The 27,052-nt window shown below is 35.9% G+C and overlaps 1 protein-coding gene across 37 annotated transcripts in view; it reads right to left on the reverse strand.

Annotated features, from left to right (window-relative positions):
- The window catches only part of LOC100118566 (coiled-coil domain-containing protein AGAP005037), a 1,551,999-nt gene that overhangs the window by 556,791 nt on the left and 968,156 nt on the right, over positions 1–27,052 (reverse strand). For all 37 annotated transcript variants that reach the window (XR_004345134.1, XR_004345131.1, XR_004226356.2 and 34 more), the window contains 3 exons: positions 21,095–21,320; positions 20,874–20,993; positions 20,693–20,800 (listed from right to left, as the gene is read on the reverse strand). Coding sequence is in view for 30 of the 37 variants with exons in the window: in XM_032601341.1 (XP_032457232.1) it covers positions 20,693–20,800; positions 20,874–20,993; positions 21,095–21,320 (454 nt within the window). In the remaining 7 variants the exon portion in view is untranslated. The remainder of the gene's footprint in view (positions 1–20,692; positions 20,801–20,873; positions 20,994–21,094; positions 21,321–27,052) is intronic.

Below are 27,052 nucleotides of genomic sequence, written 5' to 3' on the forward strand. Positions count from 1 at the left end.
CTGCAACCTTTCGCAATATTTCAATTCAACATTTTTGTTTTATAAATTTTTTCATTTCAAAATCTCAGTTTATAAATTTTAAATTTCTAATCTTTACCCTTTCTCATTGTTATTTTTCAAAATGTTCACCCTCACCCCGTTTTAAGAAGCATGTAACGCATTAAAATTAAAATAAAAAAAGATCACATTAAAATAGCGCAATTAATTTGCAAAAAAAATTAACACATTACAGAAATCTGTGTTACCGACACCCTATTTTAAATTTAAGACATTTATAATACCAAAAATGGTATTTTTAATTTATACACTTAAAGAAATAATTTTCAAAAGTACATAGTAAGTATACAAATCCGAAATCATTGTGGTGGTGTATGAGTGACATTTTTTAAGTGATTCTAAGTTCATCCATAGCGTAACGAGTAGAGTGTCAGACTGTCGCGCAGAAGGTCACTGGTTTGAATCCCCGTCGCGTCAAGGTTTTTTAATTCTTAAATTTTTTTCAGACATATATCCATAAAATATTTCAAAATATAATTTCTCCCGGAAAAACCTTTTTTCAAAAGTAAAACGCAGTGACTCTTTGCGTAGTGACTTATTCCTGGCGGTTGCGACTGATTCAAAAGTGAAGTGGCGATGGTGTTTGCTGGTGTTAGTGTTTGGAGCGTGCTAAATCCGTCAACACATTGGGAGCGTGATAAATTTGTCCCTTGCCATAGCATATACCGGAGAGTCTTTTGAATTCAGATCAGTGCCACAGAGATAAGTATAAGCTAAAGACCGTCGAGTGGAATCTCTGGCGTTAGCAAGAGCAGTTGATAATCTTAACTATATATTGCCACTTAACTATATTTTGCCTTAAGAAATATGTATATATGTGTGTTTAGGTGAGTTTATATGTATATATACACACAAAAACTCTTAAAAGGCCTTTCGCTCAGGCTTGAAAAACTTGACTTTCGCTCCACTTATTCGTAGGCAAAAAGCGCGTTTTCGATGCACGTGTTATGAAAATAATTTTTTGCATAGTTTTAATTTTGAAAATGTTAGAATTTTAGATAGAGAACAAAATAATTTGTAACGGTAGGACTTTCCCCCATATAGTGGGTAATCAGCCAGATCCAGGATATGGATAGGGGAAAGGAATAATAATGAGTCTGTTCATGTATTTTTACTAATAATAGTTCTGTGTATTTCGTAATAATCAATAGTTTTGGGGTCAGATGTTAAAGCCCGTCTGAAACAAAAATCAAGTATGCGAATGCTTAAGAATATTTCGCCTTTACAATCAGAGTTTGTTTAAGCTGGCGCAGATAACAATATAGGATCGAAGCTACGCAATTACGGTACAATAATGATTCAACGGTCGCGACATCGATGTAACGGCTCAGTATCTGTATGATGGGTCCGTGACGGATTTTGAGGTTAGGGATTCATTCCGGTACGGCGGAGTCGTGTGCGCACGGCCACGTCGATCCGAATGTGCTGCGTAATAACTGTTCCGATCGCGCTGCGTGCGCACAGTTGCGGTCGGAATAGTCTTACGGTGTTTTGAGTTTATCCTTTGGACTCGTAAAGACGTAAGCGCACGGCACTACGGATCCTCGTCGCTCGTCTCGTTCTTCCCTTTGCCCTATGTGCACACAGTGACAAGGGGAGTCGTGAGATATCGGCGTAAAGATGGTTTCGGAGGTTAGCGCTTAACCTTCAATTCACCAGGATGTGAGCGCACGACCTGGAGAATCGTCGGCGAGAATATTGCTACTTCCTTAACCCTGTGTGCTCACAGTGGCAGAGGGAGCAGAAATGCTTCAGGACGTAAGCTTGGAGGTTTCAGTGACGCCGGGTATTGTCCACGTGTGCTCACGTGGACGAGACTCGGTGTCGTTCGGATGTTCCGGGTTGCCTCCTGTGCTCACGACGGCAATTTGGAGTTTCGGGTTTCGGTGCGGCTAACTAGTCGTCACGTTAGCTCACGAGACGATTTCGTCGTCGTGGGTCAATCTCTGGCTTTTTTTGCAGTGACGTGTGCTCACGATACTGTTCGGAGTGGAGCTCGCGTAGAACTGCCCGTTGCGCCGCGCGGTCGGCCTTATAAAAGCGCGCGGCGCGTATGTGTACAGGTGTGTTCGCGGCACTCCACACGCGCTGCTCCCGCCGCCTGGCGCGTCGCAGCTGAGTCGCTTGCCGGTTGCCGCAGTTCGCGCTCATGCAGACTTGCCTTTCGTTCGTTGCGCGCGCGCTCGCTTCGCATGCCTTGTGTCTATTGCGGCCGCCGTCACATATGTTTACATGTGCAAGACTTGTGTCTCGTTACACATTTTAAAAGACTAATTTCTGAAAGTATATTTATTAACATCAATAGCAGCAATATTAATAAACAAGAAGATTTTAATATGATAAGATCACAATATAATAAATTAAATAGATATTTAAACATAGCAGATTTCCTTGTTGTTAATTCTTCTTTTTTTTTGAGAAATCTGCGTATGGCACGTAATACGTATAGCCGTCCATGTGTGTGTGAATAAGTGAGCGCGCACTCAAGTGTGTGTGAATAAGTGAGCTCGCGTATGCTCGTGGATTTTCGTTGCGCAGTTTCAGTACATACTTTTGTTTTTACTTATGAGACTTTTACTGACTAATGTAATTATGTGACTATAGAGACGTACTTGTTTCTCTTTTGTGATATTAATGTTAAATTTTTCTATGGTATGACCATTACTCTTTAAATAGTGCTATAACAACAAATTTCATGATTTCTCTGTATTTTTGTGTACATAAATATTTATATTTTTGTTTAATAAGGGTCTGAAGAGGTCCTCACCAGGGACGAAACGTCAGCAATTATGAAACATTAGAGTGTTAATTTATTACTCCCAGGGTTATCCTCCTACGTTTGATTTTTCCGATTATTTATACATCTAAATTAAGTCAAACTCTGTATTCTGAACGTACGTAAAGTGCTCTGGGCCAATAAAAACATAACAATCAATACAATTGCAACTCTTGTGTATTAAATCGTAAATAATAATTAAACCTTTATTAGCATAAATAAATTCACATCAACTACGCAGTCACGACGTGCAGGTAAGAGTTTGATACTGGACAAACTATCAGCGTGGACAAATATAAATACGTGGACAAACTATCAGCGTCCATACACGTGGTGAAAATAGCGGAATTAACGCTGAGTCTGCAGGACATAAAAGTGTCACAAACAACTTACATTCAACGACCGCAAATAACAGCGGACACTCCTACGTCCACCAAACGTAGTCACGGACAGAATACCGTCCCCATACAAATTCGCGTCAGCGTAGACGAATGGCGTGGGACATACGTGAAACTCTAGTAACATAAGGCTCTCGAGCCAAAGGCTAGTTTCTCTTAATTTAAATAATCATTTGTATACGTGCTGAGCCCGACCTTATACCAAGTACAGTCTTTACACTCGAACCTCGTGTTGCTTAGCCTTTCGTAGGTGACTTTTCTCGGCCCATCGTGTGGTGATTTACGTGCCATGGCCCGTCACGGTTGTCGCTCTCGTAATGACCGTGGCGTCGCGACGCTTCCCGTAATTCGCTCTCGCTGAAAGGGTTAGTGACTCACTTATGTAGTGGGCTAGTACGCGCGGCATTTCCACTCATTCGGTCTGCGCGCATACCTGATACTACCCCGAGTTATTTTGGAGATAGTTCGAGTTTGCAGCCCAACCGCTGCGATACAGGTGCTTCATTTAAAGCGAAGTTTCAGTCGGTGTTTAGCGCGTTTCCTTTATACATTTTGCGCCTAATTCCTGCTCTGCTTCTGTTTGTATTATGTTTTTGCTGGTCCTCCAGCCAGGCCCTTCGGTGAAATAAGTATTGACCGTTCCTGAACGCGATATCTTTTATGTAAAAAAAAATTAATACGTCTTTAATGCACTTTTCATTTATTGCAAGCTATTCTCTTGCCGCAAGTGGGATTCGTAGTTATTCGCAGATGTTGTTTGCGCTAGGGTGAATCGGGTTTAGATTTAATTGGTCGAATCTTTCCTGAATTCCCATGTGACTCGCGGCTGCGTTGAGTGTGTTTGCTCGACGTGTGTTCGTGAGTTCGCCGCTCACGGGCGGGTTACCGGTGTCCATTTCATTTACGTCAGCAATTGCTACGCTGGCCGTCGCCTGTGCTGCCTCTAACGCGCAATTGCTACCGTTTAGAACGATTAACTCGTTTTCGTTGTCATCCGGAGCTTTCGGAAATCGTAATTTTTGTAAGCGGCTGTGCTCTTCCAGCGAATTTCCGCGCGCTTTGGTCCAATTGACTGACATTTTCAAGTTTTAGGGCTCCTCAGAATCGCTAGAATCTAGTCGTGTTTTGCTGAGCTGAGTCTGCACAGCTCTGAACGTACACGGAGTCATTTTTCAAGTTGTTCTATGTACGTCGCGCGCGTAACGCATCTGCTTGTTGTTCCACTCCAGTTCGCTTTCCGCGCTGGAGCCCATCTCCTTTTTTCTCGCGCTGCCTCCGAACACTCTTTTTGCTGTGCCGAGTATACTAGTTGAGGTTATGATTACACTGCACTTTTTCTTTTTTTTTTTTTTGAATACCTGCTTTCCGTGGGGAAAATCGGGATCGCGCAGAACGACAAAAGATACAAACGTATTCGCAAAGATACATTAATCCGTGCCAGCCACGATGTATTTAGAAAATGAAAGCGACTCACATTGCGATGACTAGAAATGCACGTATGGCTTGCATGATGATTCTCATTGCGACGGATGCTGACTGCTGTTGGTTGACAGACGGCTGCTGACTGCTGCTCGTTCGTGTCGGTGGCTGGTCCGCACTGACGGCTATGCGGCTTCATGCGTTGGACCAGGTGGGCTTCGTTGGCCGAAATCGGCTTTAAGGAGTTTGGCAACGCTTGCCGGCGGTTGCCTGGTGTTGGATTGCCGCTTGCTTGTTTGGAACGATTTTTGAGCTGGATGCTCAAGCGGCGTCTCCCACAAGAAGAAAAAATGTTTTCTCTTTGAGCTCGTGCATTCGACTCACACGAACCTCAGCGACTGATGAAGCTCCTTGCTACTGCATCCTTTAAATGCAGCACGATGTGTTCTGTGCTAAATTTCCTTTCTTTGCAAGGCTTAATTTTTCCTCTGTTTTTCTTGATTTTTTTCTTGACTGCAGATAACTTGCTGATGCAGTTGCCTCTTTTTCTGCGAATCCTCGCGCCACAAGGAATGCCAAAATGTGACGTAAGAAAGGTGTGCACGGGGAGAGAGAAGAGCCAGGCAAGTCTGGTGCCGATGTATTTATCGGTCCAAAATCGGAGCTCCGCTCGCTTCAAGAGTCGCCGGTGGTCTGCCCACTTGCTCATCGAAGTGACTCGTTGACGGCGAGCGGTTTCATGCACCGAAGTGCGGCATTGCACTTCTGCATGTGGAAACTTTCAGGCAGCGGTCTTTCTTCGCTGACGATGCATCTGGCGCATCGCCAGAAATGCAGGCTATCAGATATGCCGCCGGAGAGCCCAAGACTCGTCCGTGACACAGGAAAAATTATTTTTGTGTATAAATATGATTAATTAATTTTTATAACACGTGCATCGAAAAGGCGCTCTTCGCCTACGAAAGAGTGGAGCGAAAGTAGAGTTTTTTAAGCCTGAGGCAAAAGGCCTTAATATTGTTTTTGTGTGTATAAATACGTATAAACACACTCACACATACATATATACATATACTTTCACCCCTAAGGAAAAAACACATTCGCCTCAGATATTTGCATTTTCGTTTGTATATTTGTGTGACACATCTTATTTGTCACACAAATATTCGATTTAGTTGTATAATATGTAACGGTCTCGACGAAAAAAGTCTGGCGCATAAAACAATATTTGTAAAGGGCGTGTAGAAAAAGAAAAATAGCGTCAAACCGATCAGCGAGCAGTAGCAACTGTGGACTAAAAGGAGAAGCGGTAGCAGTAGCAGCGGTGGTGGACTGGAGGGGGAAGCAGTGGCAGTGGCTTGGTGCAGTAGTGCCTCACAGGACAAAAGGTGCCTCGGTCTGCTCCTCAGCCTCACTCGCTCGACCGAGCTCGAACGGAACGGAGCATTAGGTTTCCACTCTCAGTATATTTTAGTCAGAGCATATTTTTATGTGCGAGCTAAGGCGCTTGCATTACGTCGAGTCCCTTTTGCTTGCGGTTTGAATTAAATCAATTACAGCTGTTAACGTAGTGAACAAATAAACTATTTGAATATTAATAAATATGTATATATATATATATATTTTTTTTCTTGTATCTTTATTTTTAGCATTGATATAGTACGACTTCAGAGGCATTAAGTCCTCTGAAGGTCAACTTTACACATTTTTTATATTTCTAACGGAACATCCTTGAGACATTGCGTCTTTGGGAGAAGATCCAGTTAAGACGAGTATCTCAAACAGCATTAAGTCTGTGTAAGAGAAAATCTTAAATACATTTAAAAAAAAAATGTAAACATCAGTTTTCTTTTCAGGTATAATAGCCTTAGCTACTATAAGATTGTCAAGGACGAAATACTTAGACATTTCTTGCCATATATGCTTCCTTAAAGTATAGTAACAATATCAGAGACCATAAGTCCTTTAAATCCAACTGTACTATAAAATTTCAAAACTCTTCAGAATATTTCAAGGGCACTGCGTCTTTGGAGAAAATTCTGGTTAAGGAAAGTATCTCGAAACAGCAATACAACTGTTTAAGAGAAAAGCCTAAATAAGATAAAATCCAAACATAAGTTTTCCTTTTAGGTATATTAGTCCTGACTACAATACGTTAGCCAAGATCAAAATACTATGAAATATTTTATAAATTGAATTACACACATAGAAGAGATTCAAATACCACGACATCCTAGACCATACAAAATAATTTAAAAAAGAGCTCAGTCACAGCGATTCAAACGTTTTCTTAATTAGATAAGGATAGCTAGGTATAAATCAATAAAGTACTCCTTACCAGAAGCGTATTCACCTGGCGTCTAGGAATGAAAAATTACTTTTTGGCTCTTACCGACTATAAATAGTTTCAATGAAAGTATTTCACCCAAAGTGAAAGCATTTTTTTGTATTTGAACATGAAGATGAATTTGTTCAATTAATATAATGCTATATTTATTAAAAAGGTTTTTTCGTTAATATTCTGCGGTGACATTACAGAGAGATCAATTTTGAACGAATCCCATGAATTAAAAAATCCCAAATATTAAAAAAAAAAAATGTTCATGGAAGCCTTATTCACCAAAACTAATCATTTAGTCAGACCACAGCCCTTAATACACACGAGGATTGACTTTCTATTGTACATTATACATACTGGAACTAATTTGAACTCAAACTCATTATATATAAATTGCATAAAAACCCTTTATTAACATTTTGCCGACTTTTTCATCTGATCAAACGGGTTCTTCTAGTGCTTTTCTTTTCTCATCTGGTCCTCACTCGGAGGTTTGAAATTTCATGTTGATATTCTTGTCCATGAAATTGAATACCTCCTTTAGCTCCTTCCTTGGGTTAAAAGTCGATGCCACACTGCCAATAGTGAACATTAGATAGAGATATTAAATATAATGCTCAGCTTTTTTTATCTTTAGGCCTAGAAGAGTCTTTACTGGTGGGCTCTCTATTCTTTCATCTCCCTGACTTGCTTAGATCTCGTTGGCATATTCAGTTTTCTGACTAACAGATTTATGCCTCTCAGAAACATCTTGGATTGTTTCTCTATATAACCATACATTTTCTTTTTAGTCGTGTACCTTTTGAATGGCACATAAATGAGACTAAAATTATAAAATTTCACACATCTATTGTAACTATCTATGTGAATTCAATTTCATATTTCTTTTCTATTTGTATCCTTCTACAGAATTTTTTTTTTTTTTTTTTTATAAATATTTATCAATGACTTTAACTTTATGTTACTGTGTTGACTTTAAATAGTAATAAAATAACTGTAAGTATTTTACAAGTGAATTAGTAACACTAAGTCGAGAGGTCGCTTGATTACAGAGGTAAAGCTTTTGGTACGCATTTTATTGGTATTGCATTTTTTAATTGCAGTTGCTAATTTTGCAACTCAGGATTTTGTTTTTACTGTAAAGATAAATACAGCATTACAACACTCGTCATAGCTAGCGGCCTGTAAGAAGTATGAAGAGACAGAGAGAGAGAGGGGACCCTCTCTACTCGTCTCTTGCTTAAGTATCAGTAACACTGTTCTCTGGGCTTGCTGCTTGTTCTTAACACACCGCTAATTTGCCCGTCGCTATGGGGGAACGGGTCCTAACAACCTCGCAGCAAGCCAGTATTCACTCGCTGCGCTTTACCTCTTTCTCTTTCGAGACCTGCTTGCTCGATTCTTGTAGTCAGCTTGGACAGCAACTTTCTTTTTCTGGCCTAATTTTCATAAAAACGTGTTTTTCTATTTTAATTTTTACGTTCATGAAGATTAATCTCTTACTCCCGATACATTGGTGTCCCACAAAGCTCAATCTTGGAGCCCTTACTCTTGAGTATTTACATTAACGATCTCCTAACAGAGCCCTAACAGCACAAAAATATTTTTAAAATATTTTAAATCACAAATGAAATGTTTCTGCAATCATTTCAAGCATATTTCTAATATATTGTTAAAATCTTATTTGTCCTAGGGTAAAAATATTGCAAAAAAATATTTTAATATCGTTTTGAAACATTTTCAAAACATTTTTAAGATATTTCAGAATATTTATAATATATTTAAAGGATTACAAAAATATTTCGTTAATAAATTGCTGCTAAACTAAAATATTTATCAAAAATCGTATAATTATTTTTAGTTTCTTAAGTAACGAAGAAATATTTATAAATTGTTCTAAAAATATTAATATACAATATTTTAATAAAATATTTCAAAATATTTATATAAAATATTTTTAAAATATGCACAGAAAAAATTAAAAAATTGTACGTGGATTTTATTTTTGCAAGGTTTTATGAACATCTTTTTGAGACATGTAAGTTTTTGTAATTTATATATTATTTATATATTATGAACATTATATTTTGAAATATTTTATGGATATATATCTGAAAAAATTCAAGAATTAAAAAACCTTGACGTGACGAGGATTTGAACCAGCAATCTTCTGCGTGATAATCTGGCACTCGTTACGCTACGAATGAACTGATAAATCACTTTAAAAAATGTTACCCATATACTACTACGATAATTTCGAAATTGTATACTTACTATGTACTTTTGTAAATTATTTCTACAAGGATATAAATTCAAAATACCATTTTTGATATTATATCTCAAATATAAAATAGGGTGTCGGTAACATTTCTGTAATGTGTTAATTTTTTCGCAAATTAATTGCGCCTTTTTAGCGCGATCTTTTATTATTTTAACTTAGATGCGTTACATACTTTTTAAAAAAGTCAATGTATTTCAAAAGAAAATTTAGATTATCGGTTTGAGATTTTGAGGAATATTTAAAAAGTAATTAACATTTTTATAAACTTTAAAAGATTATAAAATATTTTCTAATATTTTATCGATATATTTCATTCTAACTTAATCAAAATGTATATCTACAAAATATTTCTATTATTTTTTGAGATTAATTAAGGAAATGTATTGAAAACCTTGTGATATTATTTCACTTTTTCATTTTTGGATCTGAGTATAATATAAATCAACTACAGGGGTATAATTTGCCCGGCATCGAGGTGCAGACTAATACTTTTGTACCTTTTGCGATACCGAGAATAACCTCGGAGTGCTCATGGATTCTAAATTAACGTGAAAACCACAGGTGGATGCAGTTAGCCAAAAAGCTAACAGAGCTCTTTATGGGCTTAGATCATTCAGACCCTGTACAAACAAGGCGTTAGGTAAGCAGCTGGCCAGCGCTCTTGTCATCTCTTACCTTAATTACTGCTCTGTAGTGTATCTTGACGTGTCAGGGAAGCTCCAGACTAGACTGCAGAGGTGACAAAATTCATGTGTGAGGTATATCTTTGGAGTATGGAGGTATAAGCATATTACTTCTATTAGAAAAGGGCTGGGCTGAATGGGTGTTGAAGAGAAACGAGTATAGGTATAGGTCTGGTGTCAAAGGAGGTGACTAGTCTAGCGATCTTGTTGAGAGGGATGATGAGCGACTTCTAATCAGAGGAGTAAATTCATGTATGCAAAGAGCCATTGTAAATGTTGTAAATGCCAGTCATCAATTTTATAACATAGCTAAGAAAGTCATTAAAATAGCACAAAGGTGAATCGTCGCTAGAGCATCCTTTGGCTTTTTCCCGGTGCGCAACAGCAGTTTGAAGGAGTTGAAAGCATTCAAGAATTGAAAGCATTCTTAACTATAATAGCGACTTTACTTCTCGAACAGCGGGATTAAAGTAGTTTTTTATTTCCTTATATATTTTTCGCCCCGTATTTTTGGAAATAAAGTTACTTTATTGCTGTAAATGCGGAAATAAAATTTCTTAGAATTTCAAAATTTTTTTAATTTTTGGAAAAACTGATAAAAAATCAAATATAATTTTTGAGTATTCTATTCTTTTTAAACATACTTCACAACAAAATATGATAACTAACATATGTTAACCACGAGCAAAGCAAGTGTTTTTTGCTAGTACGTTGTTTAAATCTTGACAATTATAGACTCAAATTTTCCATATTTAAATATCTTACTGCTTCGAAGGGTAAGAGCCGACTAAACAATTAAACCACTGTGCTCTCTATTTATACAAATTTTTACACACGCATAAAGAGTATGTATATATATTTATTACTAATGTTTTGAAACATATACAAGAATAATATAATAATAATTTACTTGTACTGCATGATCAAGAGCTTGTAGCCAGTGGCACTAAGATAATCATTGCAAAAAAACATTATTTAAATTTTTATAATTTCATACTTGAATTTTCCAGATTTACCGAACTTTCTGCTTAAATTAAGATAACTTGTACAATGTATATATCAGTCATTTTACGAGAAGTCGGATAACCTACTGCCGTAAAATCAAGCTCTTGTAATTTTGAGGGTACACTCAACAGACCAAGTTTTTTGCATGAATATGCAATATGTAAAAAACATATCTACCTTCTTTAAACCATATGCCAACAAAAAGTTACAGATTAATTAATAATTACCAAAAAGTAGCCCTTATTGCACCCCGGGTTATTTATTATCTGACCAAGCGAACTTTTTTCCGGCATTAATAGACAGCTGAGCCCGAGACCTTAAATTAAGAAAAAACATCGTTAAAGGTAGCACATATGTTTTTTACATATTGTATGTCCATTGTATTTATGTATTAATACGTGGCGGATGCTTTTTGTCTGGGTAAAACTCGCGAAGGAGAAATGCTATTCTATGTTGTATCTGCAGAAAATGCCCTCTGTGGCGTTAATGCTCTCTGCAGCAATGCTATAACAGAGATGGCTAAGGAAGGCACTGGCTATGGCCACCAATATTGGTAAGCGACTACTATTCAACCACTTACATATCAAAACTTACACTTCATATAATTACCCAGGAGTACTGCGAGAAGTGAGTTTGGGACTCTATGAACGGATATCACCGGCAAATGTGGAACCATAAGGAAGGTATTTTTCCAAGCAAACGCTGGCACTCTGTAAAAAACTATGTCCCTAGAGTAAAAACGTAGCACTCCTTGGGTATAAGTATCGGACACATTGCAAGGCCTTGCATTGTGATAGATGGAGCGTTTAAAAGAGGGAGAGTTTCCCGTGATTGGATGTGCATCAACTTTGGAAGGTACACCCGTAAACCAGTTCTAGCATTCCTGGGTTGCCGTCAGTAGTTGTGTAACGGTTTTGTTTCCCCTGTTGCTGGAATATTAGTCGGGAACCAGGATTTGCAAGGGGAAAAGGCAATTGATCACTCTGCTTTTTGGAGTGAGTAGAAGATATTCAACAATATATGTTTAACAACTATTTACTACTGTGGATTGTTGGTGTTGGTTCCTACCAACAACAGAAATAGAATCACGCAAGTATTAGGAAGACTTTGCCTTTACGAGTCGTGTTAAAATTACTAAGGTACGGTAGAGCGGTGCGGTTACAGAGTTACGGTGCGGTTTCGGTCGGTATGTGTGTGTGTTTGTAACTGTGGGAACATTTGGTCGTAGCGAAGTCGTATGTGCACGGCTTCGTCGGTCTGGGTGTTTAGTGCTGTGGTGGTTTCGGTTGCACAGCGACAATCGGAAATGTCGACTAATTGTTTTAGCTGCTCTCGAGGACGACGCTTGCGTTGTTTAGGGTTCCTAATTATCTCGTGTGCTCACGACGATAATCCGGAGAATTGGTCATAGGCTCCGAGGACTGGCTATCACGTGTGCTCACGAGATGGTTTCGTCGGCGGTTGTCCGGCTCTGGCTCTTCTTGCAGTATAGTATGCTCACAGTACTACCCGGATCGGAAGCTTGAGCTGAACTGCCTCTAACGCGTAGTGGCTAGCCTGTTATAGCTGCCTGGTATGGTTGTGTGTGTCAGTATACGTGTCTGGCAGGTGAGCGTGCTTGCGGCGCCTTGAGTGTGTTGTCCGAGTCGCCTAATGTGTGATGACCGTGTCGCTCGCTGGTGTACGTCGAGTTGCTACTGCCCGCGGTTTTGCCTTTTCATAGGTACGCGCGCGTGTTCTTCTCGATTCATGCGGACCTACCTTTACGGCACGTTGTTATGTTTGCGTTATACATCATGCGGCCGACTTGACGTATATTTATTCACGAAATTCGCGTCTCGTTGTGGTTGAAAGGGTCCGATCCGGCCTTGCAAGGCTTGCCCTGCACAATGGTGAAGCGTCTAATAAGATCTAAACTTTCTCTTCGTAGTAACCCCAAATGGCGATCGAATAAGCCGTTACTGCGAGTAGCAAAGGAGTAACAAGTGGGGCCATCAGACTCTGGCATCTGGAGAACCCATCACTGGGATGAACCCTTGACCTTCCAACACACAACACACGTACAAAAAAGAGGAGTTAAAGGAAAAAAATGACAACGTACCAACTTTTAGCAAGCTCTAGAATACTAACTGCGCCAAACAGACCAAGCGAACAAGAGAGGCTGCCGCACCGGTAGGTAACCTAGCTGGTAAGGTCAACCACACGACAGGAAAATATAACAAGATCATCGGTAATATCATAGGAGTGCTACAAAGCTAGAATGTTGCAGAAAGAAAGCTGAAATATCAGTTATTCGCAATACGTAGCAACCTTGTTAAGATAAACGCCAAGCCCAGAACGGAAACCTTTGGCAAAAAGAGAATGATTTTTAGACGTTTGCAGGACGAAAAAAGTGACTATAGAAATAAGGACAAGAGATAGTAGAACAGTACAAACAAGCACAAAAATCCTAAGGCAAAAACGGAGTGCTCAAACCTAAAACACGGGCGAAGTGCGATACTAATAAGATCAGCGAATAGCAAGATGTACGCAGAAGTTTGACGTTTTATGCTAAAGAACGCTAACCAAACAACTAACAAAATAAACGTCCAAGCCATTCGAAAGAATAAAGACCGATCAATCCTTCTATAGATTGAACATGAAGAAAAAAAAACAAGCATTGTGAAGGGTCCTACAAGACGCACTAAAAGAGAATACTACGATGAAAGATATGACTTTCAAAGTGACGCTGGAATTTATGGACTTACAAGGAAAGGTACCCAACCCGAACTCACCGAGTTTGATGATTTTCATATATGTTGTAGAACATAAAAAAATAAGAGACACGTATTTTTTTTTATCGGCTAATTTTCACTTTTAAGGGGTAAAAACCTCCCCAAAAGTTAACCCCGAAAAAGCGTTTTTTTTAAATATCTCGGCTTAAAATTAATATTTTTCAATGAAACAAATTGGAGGTTATTTCTTACAAAAAGAGCAAGTATTTCATGGTGATTTGAAGAGTAAGAGTAGCATCCCCTATTTTTTAGGGGTTGAAAACATATATTTTTTGGCATAATTTTATAATAAAAATGTTTAAACCGACTAAAAAACATTGGAAAAAATGTTTAAACATCCTTAATAACAAAATTTAGTTGACGTCTTTCGGTGTTTTCATAAATATTACCCCTAAGGGGGTAAACCACCCCTAACACAAAATAACTGTAAATATGTAATTCAATACATAATATTTCGTAGAAAGTTTGTATATAGAGGTTTTCGAGGTCGCTGATTACAAATCTGTTATCAGATTTTGAAAATTCAAAATGGCGGAACCAATAGGACGGAAATATCGAAAAAAAATTTTATATAATAAAAAAGTTTTAAACGACTAAAAAAATTGGAAAAAATTTGTAAACATCTATAATAAACAAATTAAGTTTTTCGATTTTTTCATAGATACTACCTTTTAGGGGGTAAACCACCCCTAACACAAAATAACTATAAGTATACTTCAATCCATAATATTTTGTAGAAGGTTTGTATATAAGGGTTTTCGAGATCGCTCTTTGCAAATCTGATATCAGATTTTGAAAATTCAAAATGGCGGAACCAATGTGGTGGACGAAAATGTCGAAAAAAAATTTTAACTTGTTTTAAATGTGTTATCTTTGTAGCCTGTACATGTGAACTAAAGAGCCTTAAACCCTAAACCCCTAAAGAACAAATAGGCTAAATGGTTGTGCTTTTTAACCAAACCACCTCAAATTCCTAAATTTGTAAACAAGAAAATTCTGTGTGTGAAGCAGTTTTATAATTTCCGTAGAAATTGTTATCAGAATGTTATTGAAATTCCTTTATTGTAAATTCAACTTATAATGTATTTTTGTTTATAATATTAGAGTATAATAATAATCTACAATCTTTTATCTTTTGCCATAGTGTATTTTTTGTATTGAGCATAAAATATATTATTTTACGATGTTTTTACAATAATGGTAGTCCTCATAAAAGTGTTTAAAGCACAATGCTTTTTTGCACCAACCACATCGTACAATTGCAATGTTTGTGCACCCTTCTATTTCACAATGTGTTGCACAAGACTTTCCAAAACTGAAATCTATAGGATTATCAAATTTATCTGGTTTTTCATTGACGTAACCGCTTATATACCAGGAATATTTAAACAAATCTATATATCTCGGTGAAGACAGTTGGTTGTGAACCAATGATTGAAGTTTAATTATATTATTTCTCACATGTAAATTCATATCATGATCCATTAACATTACATTATCAGAAAATGTTCGGACAAAGTTTTTTCAAATACGGAATCCATAGACATCAAGTGGTTGTATTTTTCCTGTGGTTCCAGTTGGAATTTTTTTATGTTAATAATTTTATTTTGTGGCATTGTTTCTTCTATAACTTTGTCACAATGACCACTCCAAGAATCAAGTAATAGTATTGAGTGATGGCCTACATAGGGATAAAATATTTTTTCCAACCAGATTTTGAAGTGATCTGCAATTAAACGACTTACTAATTAACTGATCAACGATATTACAATGTAAAAATTGTTATTAGTTCCCTTACTTGTTGTTAATTTTCCAGATTTGGATGCTTCCACGTACACGTTTTCTGGTCTAAATATGTTTTGTTCTACAATAGGGCCAAACTTGCCACTTGGTTCCTTTAAAACAAGAAATAGCGGTGACAACAGTTGTCCAGTAGCTGATATTAGTGGCTGTATAGTATAACTATGCGTTGTTGCTGAAATTGACTGTACGAGACATTGCACTTGCTTTTCTCCTTCTACTGCTAATGTTCTTCCAGAATGCATTTCTAGCTGAAATCCGCTCTGATCTGTATTATACAAATTTTCGAGTCCAATCCTTGGTATACACGATTTAACGTCATCGATAAATGCTTCAGCTTTAGCCGTAAGTTCTGCACTACTTTCTAGTGTTTTTCTTGTTATGAACTTATTTATTTTCCTAGAAACTATTCGGTGTGCTCGCTTAAATTTGAGTAACCAATGTTTAGAAGCTTTGAATCTAATATTATCAAAACCAATTTCTTTTTTAGCTTGTAAGGCCCATCGAATTATATCTTCATCATGGATAATTGAACCACTGTCGAGAGCTGCTTGAAAATTATCCAGGGTATACTGACAAATTTGTGCTACTTTTTCTCTATACGTGCCACCTTTATTAATTGAATGAGCCCAACGACGTAGCTGACTAATAGATGATACTTTTTTGAATCTGTTTTGCACTGTTTTGAGACTTAAATTTTGCTTCGTTTTGCTACTTCTCCAAAATTCTACAGCTCTTTTTTTGTATTCAAAATCTAGTTCTTCATTATCTGCTGTACATTGATTTGTTGGTGCTATATCCGGATCAGGAAAATGATGTTGCACTTCATCTTCAATTATTTCCACATTATGGTCTTTATACTCTTCTTGAAAATCCAAAGAGTCATCAGTAATCATTTCTACATCGTTGAAATCATGTGTTGCATCTATTAAAATTTCTTTTATTTTTTCGGCCAACTCTGTTTCGTGATAATTCGTGACACTATCTGGTATGTTTAACGCTTGAAAGTATGCTAATAATAAGTTTAGAACGTTTAACGGATTAATTTTCATTTTTCAATCTAAAATGAAAACAAGCGGTAAAATTTATACAAGCTGTGTTTTTGCATGTAAGGCACGACTGCTACATTTCTACCAGAATAAAACGAGTGAATGTAAATTGAATCAAATCATTAATTTATGCATTGGAGAAGAATTCTCGTTCCACTTTGTGATGTTCGGAAAACTCTATTTTTGGTTTTATTCAACTTTTATTCACTTTGAAATTGAATAATGTAAATCTATATAAAATCACTAAAGAAAATTTTCTACAACTGTATGATACTACTGACAAACAAAAAGACGTACTATTCGTACTTTCCGGCATCGAACTAGAATACCCACAAAACTCACTCACTGCCTAAAAAATAACACAGGCAGCTGAGGTAAACACTCGATGAAAACAATCTAAAAAATGAACATACTGATTCGCACATATTGTCAACAACTTTTAGGAGTGAAAGACATTTATCTGTGGAATTATCATTGAATGTACGATAACATTCATTAAACTAATGAATGCATATAAAATTCCCTTTCAATAACAACGTGTTCTTTAATTGCAAATGAAGTTCGAGTATTAATATTCTTTTATGTATTTTTACCAATAACAAAAATTATCATAGTAATATAATAATAATAATAAGAAGAATAAGCATAATTGCAATAGCAATAATAACAGTAATACTGATAATAGCAATGATAATGAAAAATAATAATAATAATTAGAATAATATTTATTATTAAATTTAGATTTTTTGATAAATTCATTAAATCGTATCAAATAGTATTATTATGGAATTCCAGACTGTAAATATTTTACTATAGATACAATAATCATTACTTCGAGAATTCATCTAAAAAACGTTTGGCTTAGGAAATAATTGTAACAATGAAAAACTCCCAAGTTTGACAACATTAAATTTTATTACAAAACGCAAAAGAGTTTGATAAACTAATTTTATTAACCTATGTTTTTTCATTTGCAAAAAAGTGTGGACTTTTTGAATTTATAAAATTATATAATTATGCAATTTATGAAATACTTTATAATTTATGAAATTACTTTTGAAATTATGATAATTTATAAAAGCAGAAAAATAAATAATCTTTGATTGAAACATAAAACGAGACGTTATTTGTTACATACAAAATGATGAATTTTGAATATATGAAGTAATATGTCTATACTCGTGTCTACGGTAAAGCATAGGCCTTCGGCTTGTCTGGAGGTTAGGGGTTTGGAGTCGTTTGGTTAAAATGCACAACCATTTAGCCTATTTGTTCTTTAGGGGTTTAGGGTTTAAGGCTCTTTAGTTCACATGTACAGGCTACAAAGATCACACATTTGTAAACAAGTTTTTTTGAAAGTTAAAATTTTTTTTCGATATTTCCGTCCACCATATTGGATCCGCCATTTTGAATTTTCAAAATCTGATAACAGATTTGTAATCAGCGACCTCGAAAACCTCTATATACAAACCTTCTACAAAATATTATGGATTGAAGTATACTTATAGTTATTTTGTGTTAGGGGTGGTTTACCCCCCTAAGGGGAAGTATCTATGAAAAAACCGAAAAACTTAATTTGTTTATTATAGATGTTTACAAATTTTTTCCAAATTTTTTAGTCGTTTAAAACTTTTTTATTATATAAAATTTTTTTTCGATATTTCCGTCCGCCATATTGGATCCGCCATTTTGAATTTTCAAAATCTGATAACAGATTTGTAATCAGCGACCTCGAAAACCTCTATATACAAACTTTCTACGAAATATTATGTATTGAATTACATATTTACAGTTATTTTGTGTTAGGGGTGGTTTACCCCCTTAGGGGTAATATTTATGAAAACACCGAAAGACGTCAACTAAATTTTGTTATTAAGGATGTTTAAACATTTTTTCCAATTTTTTTTAGTCGGTTTAAACATTTTTATTATAAAATTATGCCAAAAAATATATGTTTTCAACCCCTAAAAAATAGGGGCTGCTACCCTTACTCTTCAAATCACCATGAAATACTTGCTCTTTTTGTAAGAAATAACCTCCAATTTGTTTCATTGAAAAATATTAATTTTAAGCCGAGATATTTAAAAAAAACGCTTTTTGGGGGTTAACTTTAGGGGAGGTTTTTACCCCTTAAAAGTGAAAATTAGCCGATAAAAAAAATACGTGTCTCTTATTTTTTTATGTTCTACAACATATATGAAAATCATCAAAATCGGTGAGTTCGGGTTGGGTACCTTTCCTTGTTAGAGTACATCACAACAGCACAAGACATCGCGGACGCCAAGGCGTTGCGTTCCAAGGTACTACAAATGCCTGAGCTATCGACATGTAAGAAATAACTGCACAGAACCAGACAGATGCAACTGCTGCTGAAAATGTGGCGAAACAAGGTATACGGAAAAGGCCTGTCAAAACAAACTATCCTGTATCCTCTGTGGAGGTCCAGCAAACCAAGATCTGGTTCACGTAGCTGGCATGGCATCGTTCATTGCATTCAAGGCAGTCCTGCTGAAACGTAGGACGAGACAAATAAAATGCATCTGACACTACTTCAATGCAACTTGAACAGGAGCAGCGTGGCACACACGTTACTTCCTCAAATGGCGGCAGAAACGGAAACAGACGTGCTCGTGATAAACAAACACTACGAGATACTTCATCAAACCGTCATGTATTGCTAGCAGCTCAAACATGGCGGCGGTTTCGGTCCGAGGTACCAACATGACTCAGATCGCAGAAAGCTAGTCTGGGGAAAACTATGCTGAAAAGACTACACCAAGGTTCAAAATAAACTATGAAATCTTTATTAATCAGAAATTATAGCTTTATTGAAATATTCTAACGAACAGGTCCTGGTGTGACTATCTCTCACAAGTTGTCGCCGAGTACTGACGAACTCAGACCCGCTAAAACAAAGGCGCTTTCCCGAGGACTACCGAAGGGACTCGATGCAGTGCGCGCGCTCCTCTATATATATATATAGCTATACACACGCAGTCATATGCCCGCGCGAACGCCTTCAACCACTCGATTCTCTAACCTGGCAGTCACAGATCGGCCCTTTAGACTCTCCACACTGAAATTGACCTTCAAAATCCATAGAGGTAAACTCCCTACTGAGGTCGTGGCAGTGTAGGAATGATTATAAAACCACTCCTAACCAAACTGGCCTGAAGCCACAAATCGCCTTGCTGATTCGCGCATGTGAGAATCAAGCGGCGTAGAAACGCTCGCTAAAACTAATGCTAGGCAAAATAAATATTAATAAATATAAATACGTCGTACTGCTCTTATCCCTAGTAACCCTCGGTTACGTCCGAAACAGTAAGGGTTAGCACAGTCACTATTATCACACTTTACCTATGCCCGAACAAAACTGCACTGCTCCGATATGCTAACGTATTTTTTTTTAAACTTGCTGCACGTGGGATAGGCAGGTTTAAGAATTTGGGTTTTTACATTTGTTGCGCGCAGTCGCTTGCCATCTTGTGATGTCTCAACGTATTTTTTTATTTAATTTACTGCGAGTGGAGGATAAGGGCTGGGTAAGCCTGGGTAGCTGTGACAAATGCTAGCAGGAGCGAAGGATCTTGTTTCAAAAAAAGAAGAGAGAGAGAGAGTACTTTATTCCTGAATATGCGGGAAAAATATATAAGGAAATAAAAAGCTACTTTAGTCTAGCTTTTCAAAAATAAAGTGGCCATTATAGTTCAGCCGTTAATAAAAAATACTTATGTCCATTCTTTTGTATTTATAGGTTGCGTTTAATTGTCTACTTATTGCTTGTTTTATAGCTTAGCAAAATTGCCGCTACATGCGCAAATTTCGTTTGGATATTCAAATTTATGTCATGTATACAACAGAATTTTCCATTTTTTTTTCTTTTAATTCTAATATTGTTAGGTCTTTATGATTATTGTGCTTACCTGAATAAATAGTTGAATATCAAAATAAAATATAAACGATGTAAACCAATTCTATATCTTAGGATCAGTCTAGATGACAAAGAGCAAAACGAAATTGGAGAAAAATTTCGCTTTGGAAATGTAAAATTGTAAATGTGCAATTATATAAAATAAAACAATTATTATTTTATAAATAATGTAACAAAATACCTTGCTTTACTGAGAATCAATGCCATATTTTCGACATCAGACATGTTAACCCGTGTTTTTCGGTTAATTACATTGCCACGAAGCTCTTCGACAGTACTTTCTAATCCACTGTTGGAGAACGAAATAAACGATTGAAATATTTTGATTTATTCTTATTTAAACTGATAATGTATAAACTCACGTTAAATCTTTTTCAAGCCATAACATTTCTTGTTTATACAGATCTTCATCTCTACTTAGTCTTAGCTTTTCTGCGTCGCTACTAGACCAATCTTGTTCTCTGCTTGATAATAGAATTGTTCTATAAAAAATAAATTATTAAACGATGATGTATATTTTTTGCATGAATTTCAACAAAGTTCTAAACTATACATTAGAATTAGGTTTTATTTTATATATTACCTAATGGAAACAAATGCATCCCGTATAGTTTCACGCACCGTATGGGCTTGTGCTTGAGACATCCGCCTAAGATTTTTTATCTCTTGACGCAGGTCTTTTGCTTTCTTTTGCATGCCTCTTAACTGATTGTACATTTCCGGGGTTAGTGATAAATCCCTGTAGACAAATTGGCCTGTAGCCAGGGCAACAGGTTTCGGTGGTGGGGTAGGTTTGTTTCTTTCTTTTTCTGTTATATAGAATACAATTAACAGAAATTAATATAATTATTTAATTGATACATGATCATTTAATTTATATTTAATTATATACAATTATTACGAGTGAAGAGTGCAACGAAAAAGTGACGGACCCCGGGCTTGAACCAAGATCCTCTGGCCTGCAAGGCAGACGTTCTGTCGTCACATGTGACACAATATAGTCAAATAATTTCAATTAATTATAAAAAGTACAGTGTTGGGGAAGGAGTCTGCACGATTACCCAAAGTTAACCCAACCTAACCTTTAAACATCAGCCAAGGTAACACATTGCGCGACGTCACACTTTTTCGCAAAATCCAAAAGTATTTGTTCCAGTTACTGTCTTTTTGTTACTAAAATTGAGTTCCCAGAAAGCAAGGAGTAATTATGAGTTACACTCAGAATCTCCTGCTGCGATTTCACACGCACACTTATGTAATCTTAGCCGACATCGAAAAGATGTATCAACAATTTCTCTTTCGAGATAGTGATAGGAAATATCAGAAAAAATATCAAGCAATTCATAGTTAATCGGAAATGAATGTGAAACTTGGAGAAAATGTGGAAGCCCAACCTTCTTCCTTGCAGTCTATAAGTGCAAATCCATGACCGAGTGAAAACAATTCAGGTGCTACAGGTTGAAAATTTAAAATTGAGGACACATCTACCAGATCAACTTATTTTGGTTCTATAGGCCATCTAAAGTGAGAAAATGCCTACATGGATCACTGATCAAACATGGAAAGAATTAACCAAAAACAGAAAATATCAACTTTTTTCTGAAGGTGCAATCCAAATATGTGTATTAATTAGATCAAAGTATCAAGAAAAAAAAGAATTAATTTCAGGCCTAGTGACTTAAAAATGGTTACCTACGTCAAAAGTTGTCTTTGCTTGAAAATAGCCCAAAATCACCAATTTTTCGGTTTTTTACAAAAATCAGCGATTTTTCCTATTTTTTAAATCCTTATAATTTATGATCCTGGTGGAAAAGCCATCCTGAGCTCAAATTGAAGTTTTTTTCTTCTGCTTACGTATTCAAAATTTAAATTAACATTTCAATTTTACGATCTGCTACATATATATTCCTATCAATTATGGCTGTTTATTGACCTTTAGCTTGTAGCTAATCGTAAAATTGAAATGTTTATCTAAATTTTCAAAACTAAAGTAGAAAGGAAGAACATTATTTTAAGCTCTAGATAGTTAAAATTGACCTCTCAGATCAAAAGTTGTATAAATTTTAAAAAAAGAAAACTAAGTATTTGCGATATTCTGCTATTTTTAAGGGGACGGATACACCTTAAATAGTCAAAAAATGAAAAATTAAATTTTTTGTTTATATTTTACCTAAATTGTTTAAAAATTAAATTAAACAATTGAATATATTCAGGTATAATGTAAGAAACATAAAACCATGTTTATATGTGCCATATTATCAGGTATGACATTTCTTCGAAGGCCAAAATTCAGAATTTCCATATTTCAGCTACCGCAGACTTACTTAAGATTTCGGCTTCAAAGTGCACTTTTATACTAATAGATATGCTTCAAACACATATAGTTTCTAGATGAGTCTGGGTTTTACAAAAGAATATTATTTAAAAAAGTTGTCTGGATATTAACATAAAATTTGTTACTTTTTAAAGCGTTTAAACAATTTTTGTTGATTATTTTCAGAAAACTTTTTTCATTTTTTGACAATTAAAGGTGTATTCGTCCCCTTAAGTCTTGAGAACTTTTGACCTAAGAGATCATTTTTAACCCACCAACCCTCAAATTAAAGTTTTCTTCTGATACTTTATGATCCGGTTAAATTTGGATTATTTAGGAGAGGAATAAGCGTTTAGATTAATTGATTTTACACTATGTTAGAGGGAAAAGCCTTTCGGCATAAAAACCTTTTTATTTCGTTAAAAAACTACACTGAAAGTACTTCAATTAAGCTAAACAAAAAAACGATCTAATTACTAAAGAGAAGTACGAAGTCGAACAAACTCGCGGCGTGACGTCGTGGAGGACAATGGCGCAACACGCATGACGAACACGTGGTTTGACAATTTGATACACTGAAATTATAATACGAAGCACACACACACACACACACACACACACGCTGAGATTAGATTAGATTTGGTATATGCAAGGATGCCTGGCAGTCTCGTGATGACAGAGTAGATTGGATGTAGACAAAGGATGCCTGGCAGTCTCGTGGAGACAGAGACTCGCGAGGGAGCTCCGCACGCTTGAAAGGATAGTCGATAACTGGCGGACCTGCCGCACGAAAGAAGCGGGAGAGTCCCGCTCAAGATGGCGGAGGCAGCAACGCGTGGTGCTGCTATCACGCTAGACGCTGTCAATACACACTCACACACACACATACATTCGGTGCGCGCGCAGACGTAGGGCGAACTTATGTACACGTCCAATGCATAGTTTGCATTAGACAAAATGTTGCGACGTAACACCTAGTAATTTTAACTTTTGGATTACGCCTTTAGACATTGAGTGGGTAAAGATGAATCGTGGCTAGTGTTTGCTTATTTTTCCAATATTAAATTCTCATAAGAGAATTTAAAATGCTCCGAAAAAAGTTTGGCAAATTTAAATCTCCAGCATCCGAGTTGTTTTCACTTAGACGTAGATTTGCACATATATTTAAACTTCCAGAAAAAATAGAAGTCTGATTAATATTTGCCTTTTAAAAATAACTTCTTTAACTTGACACGTAAGCGCTAAGGACTTGATTTTTTTTTATTTTTTCAAAAATTTCAGAAGTTTAAATGTCTTCTTAATATTTAATCTGAATAAAAGATTTTAAGGGGACCTTGACACCCATTAATTAAAATATAGCGCATCAAACGTGGTATCACGGCTCACGCTTTGCGCTCGCTAAATTGCGGCATGGACACGCTTCGCAATCACCAAATGCTTGTGTTCTATTTAGTAAAACAACTATTAATTTTGAAAAAAATCCTTGTTTTTATATATTTCTTACATTCAAAAAACATTGTTATTAATTATTGAACATTTGTTTTATTGGTTATAATACATTGCTGGCATTTGTAAGTTACTTTTGCATAAAATTCATAGGTTTTTGAAATTTAATAAAATATATATCGATAATTTTAAGGGGTGTTCTTTTATATCAAAGAAATTCCAGGGTTACCCACTTTTGAATTTTCCTTCTTATTATTTTTTACAATATGGAGAGAAATCCAGACACTTATCAAAAAAATTATTATAAACAATTTTAAAAAATAATTATTTTGTATAATTAAAGAAATTATAAGTAATTGTGCTTTTGTATGTTATATTAATTCAAAGAATTTTGAACCGCGATAAATATTATTACAAAACGGCAACTATATATCTTACATTTATTTGAACAAAAAGAAGTAGTTTTATTAGTAATTAATAAGCTCTAATAAAATACTGCGCATTCATTATATACACATCAATATGACCAGCTAGCAACATGTTCATGCAGCCGCCTGCTGTATAGTACCATGTATTTAGACGTTTTAAAACAGTCTTCTGGCGTACGCTCACTGCAATATCTTGCTAGGTTCAACTTTTTTTTTAATAATGTTATGAGTAAGTACATAGTGCGAACGTCAACACGCTGTAACAGTGTTAATTTAAAAACCAACCGTGCAGTTACTGTGCCTGTGTACGTGCTTTCAAAGAGCCTCGACTCACGCGATATCACTTGCAAATCGACTGTTCGCAGTTCTTAGTTGATTATGGTATGCAGTGGAGTATACGAAAAGAATAAAAAAGTTGTGCACCGGAATGTCAGTAACTATGTAATTATGTGTGAGTGTAAGTTTGTCAAATCAATAATAAAGTGATTGTGTGATTTGTTTTTAGAGTTGAATCAGTGTTACGTTTTTCTTTATGTCTACTACTGCTATATACTACGTAATTTGCCATGCGCGTTCATTTTACTTATGGTGTTGTCGATTAGTAACTTATTTGTGTACATAAACTTTATGAAATACTTAATCCGATACAATTATATATCATCAATATAGATAACATGACATTGATTTGTGACTATAGTTTAATAAAGTATAGAATATAATGTAACCATATTCTCTTTATGCCTAAACCAATTATAGAAATTGCACTTAACTTATAGTGTTACGTGACAACTTTCCCGATTCGCATTTGAAATAATAATTTCAAATGTAGGATCGAGAAAGTTCTACACGTATAAAGTACAGCGAGACTCAAGGCCACATAAGTATCAAGTGGCTAAGAATCTCGCTAACCTAAACAACTTCCTCGCCAACGGCTAGAGGCGCACGTGCGGAGCTACATTGCAGTTTCGGCGCGCAACTAGTTGCCAGGTCCCGTAAGGTCTAATGAGTACAACAAGCATTTGCTCGATAACTGTATAGTTGTCCGTCCCGTTAGAATAAATAATTTTGTTTTTTGAGGGAGAATTATCCAAATTCTCCCGTAACAAAATTGGAGGTCCCACCGAGATACTTGTGCCAACACGATCTAAGTTTTATTCTCTCTTGTCCAACTCTTGATTTTTGCATGAATATCTAAAAATTAATAGATTGAATTAGAATAAATTTCGAATAAAAACTAAATATTACGCGAGTGAATTTGGTCCATTAACAAGAATGAGATAAACGGTTAAAATCAGTGTCGGCGTCCTAAAAGAAAAGTTTAAAAATTAAATTAATTGTGAAGTGAAATAAATGAACGCGAAGTGATTAAAAAGAAAATTCTTTAGAAGTAAAATCACGCGAGGTACTCGTAACAAAGGCAAGTGTCGAATTTCAAACTGCGCGCAGCATAGTCGAAAGCGTCGCTTGGGAGCTTGGCGTCGCGTCATCAGAGTCTTTGTGCCGGTCCAACGCACGTAGGTAGTTAAGGGGGCGGCCATCTTGCGAGCTTCGGTTTTCCCAAATTCAAAATCAATCGTTGCTTTGTTCAAAAAGAGAAATTTTCAAATCTCCAAAAATTTGCTGAAAATAAAATTATTTTAGCTAAAAACATTCTAATTGTTAAAAATTTCGACAAAAGTAATTTTCAATTTTCAAAAAAAAAAGGAACGAAAACATTACTTGTGAAAGGACCCCGAATGATAACGACTAAAATATTTATGATTTTAGTATAAAAAAAATATATCTAATGAACATATAAAACTTTATATAATACAACTGACAACCAGTTGGTAAAGCTGTGTTACTTTAGAGGGAAGGGCCCGTTAGTTTTTTTATATAAAGGGAAAGAAAACACAAGCGAAGATCATATAAGTATAACATACGTACCTCAATCTGGTCGACGAAGATTAAAAATCGTTGGCATTTCCCAGCCAAAATCGAACCAGAGCGTTGTCATTATGCAGGTGCTCTGGTGCTGAAATTCGATTTTCACAGCAAAGGTGAGAGTTGACTGTTCAGGACCAGAAGTATATATCCCATGCTATAAAATAAAACAAAAATCAAAATTGGTATCAGAGGTTATTAGGAACGAATTGATTCATAAGTAAGAGTACGACTGACAACAAATTGGTAAAGTCACACTCATTGTTTGAGATTTATAAAAACAAGTAGGAGAAGAAAGTCCTTGTTAAAAGCGCACTTTGAAGTACTCGTGCGAGCCCCTCCTATACAAAACTTATATACCTAATACTGAAAAGTTAATCAATCATAAAGAAACACACATAATAGTTAAACACTTTCCTGCAATTAGTTT

Source organism: Nasonia vitripennis, assembly GCF_009193385.2.
Source record: "Nasonia vitripennis strain AsymCx chromosome 1 unlocalized genomic scaffold, Nvit_psr_1.1 chr1_random0005, whole genome shotgun sequence".
Classification (NCBI taxonomy): domain Eukaryota; kingdom Metazoa; phylum Arthropoda; class Insecta; order Hymenoptera; family Pteromalidae; genus Nasonia; species Nasonia vitripennis.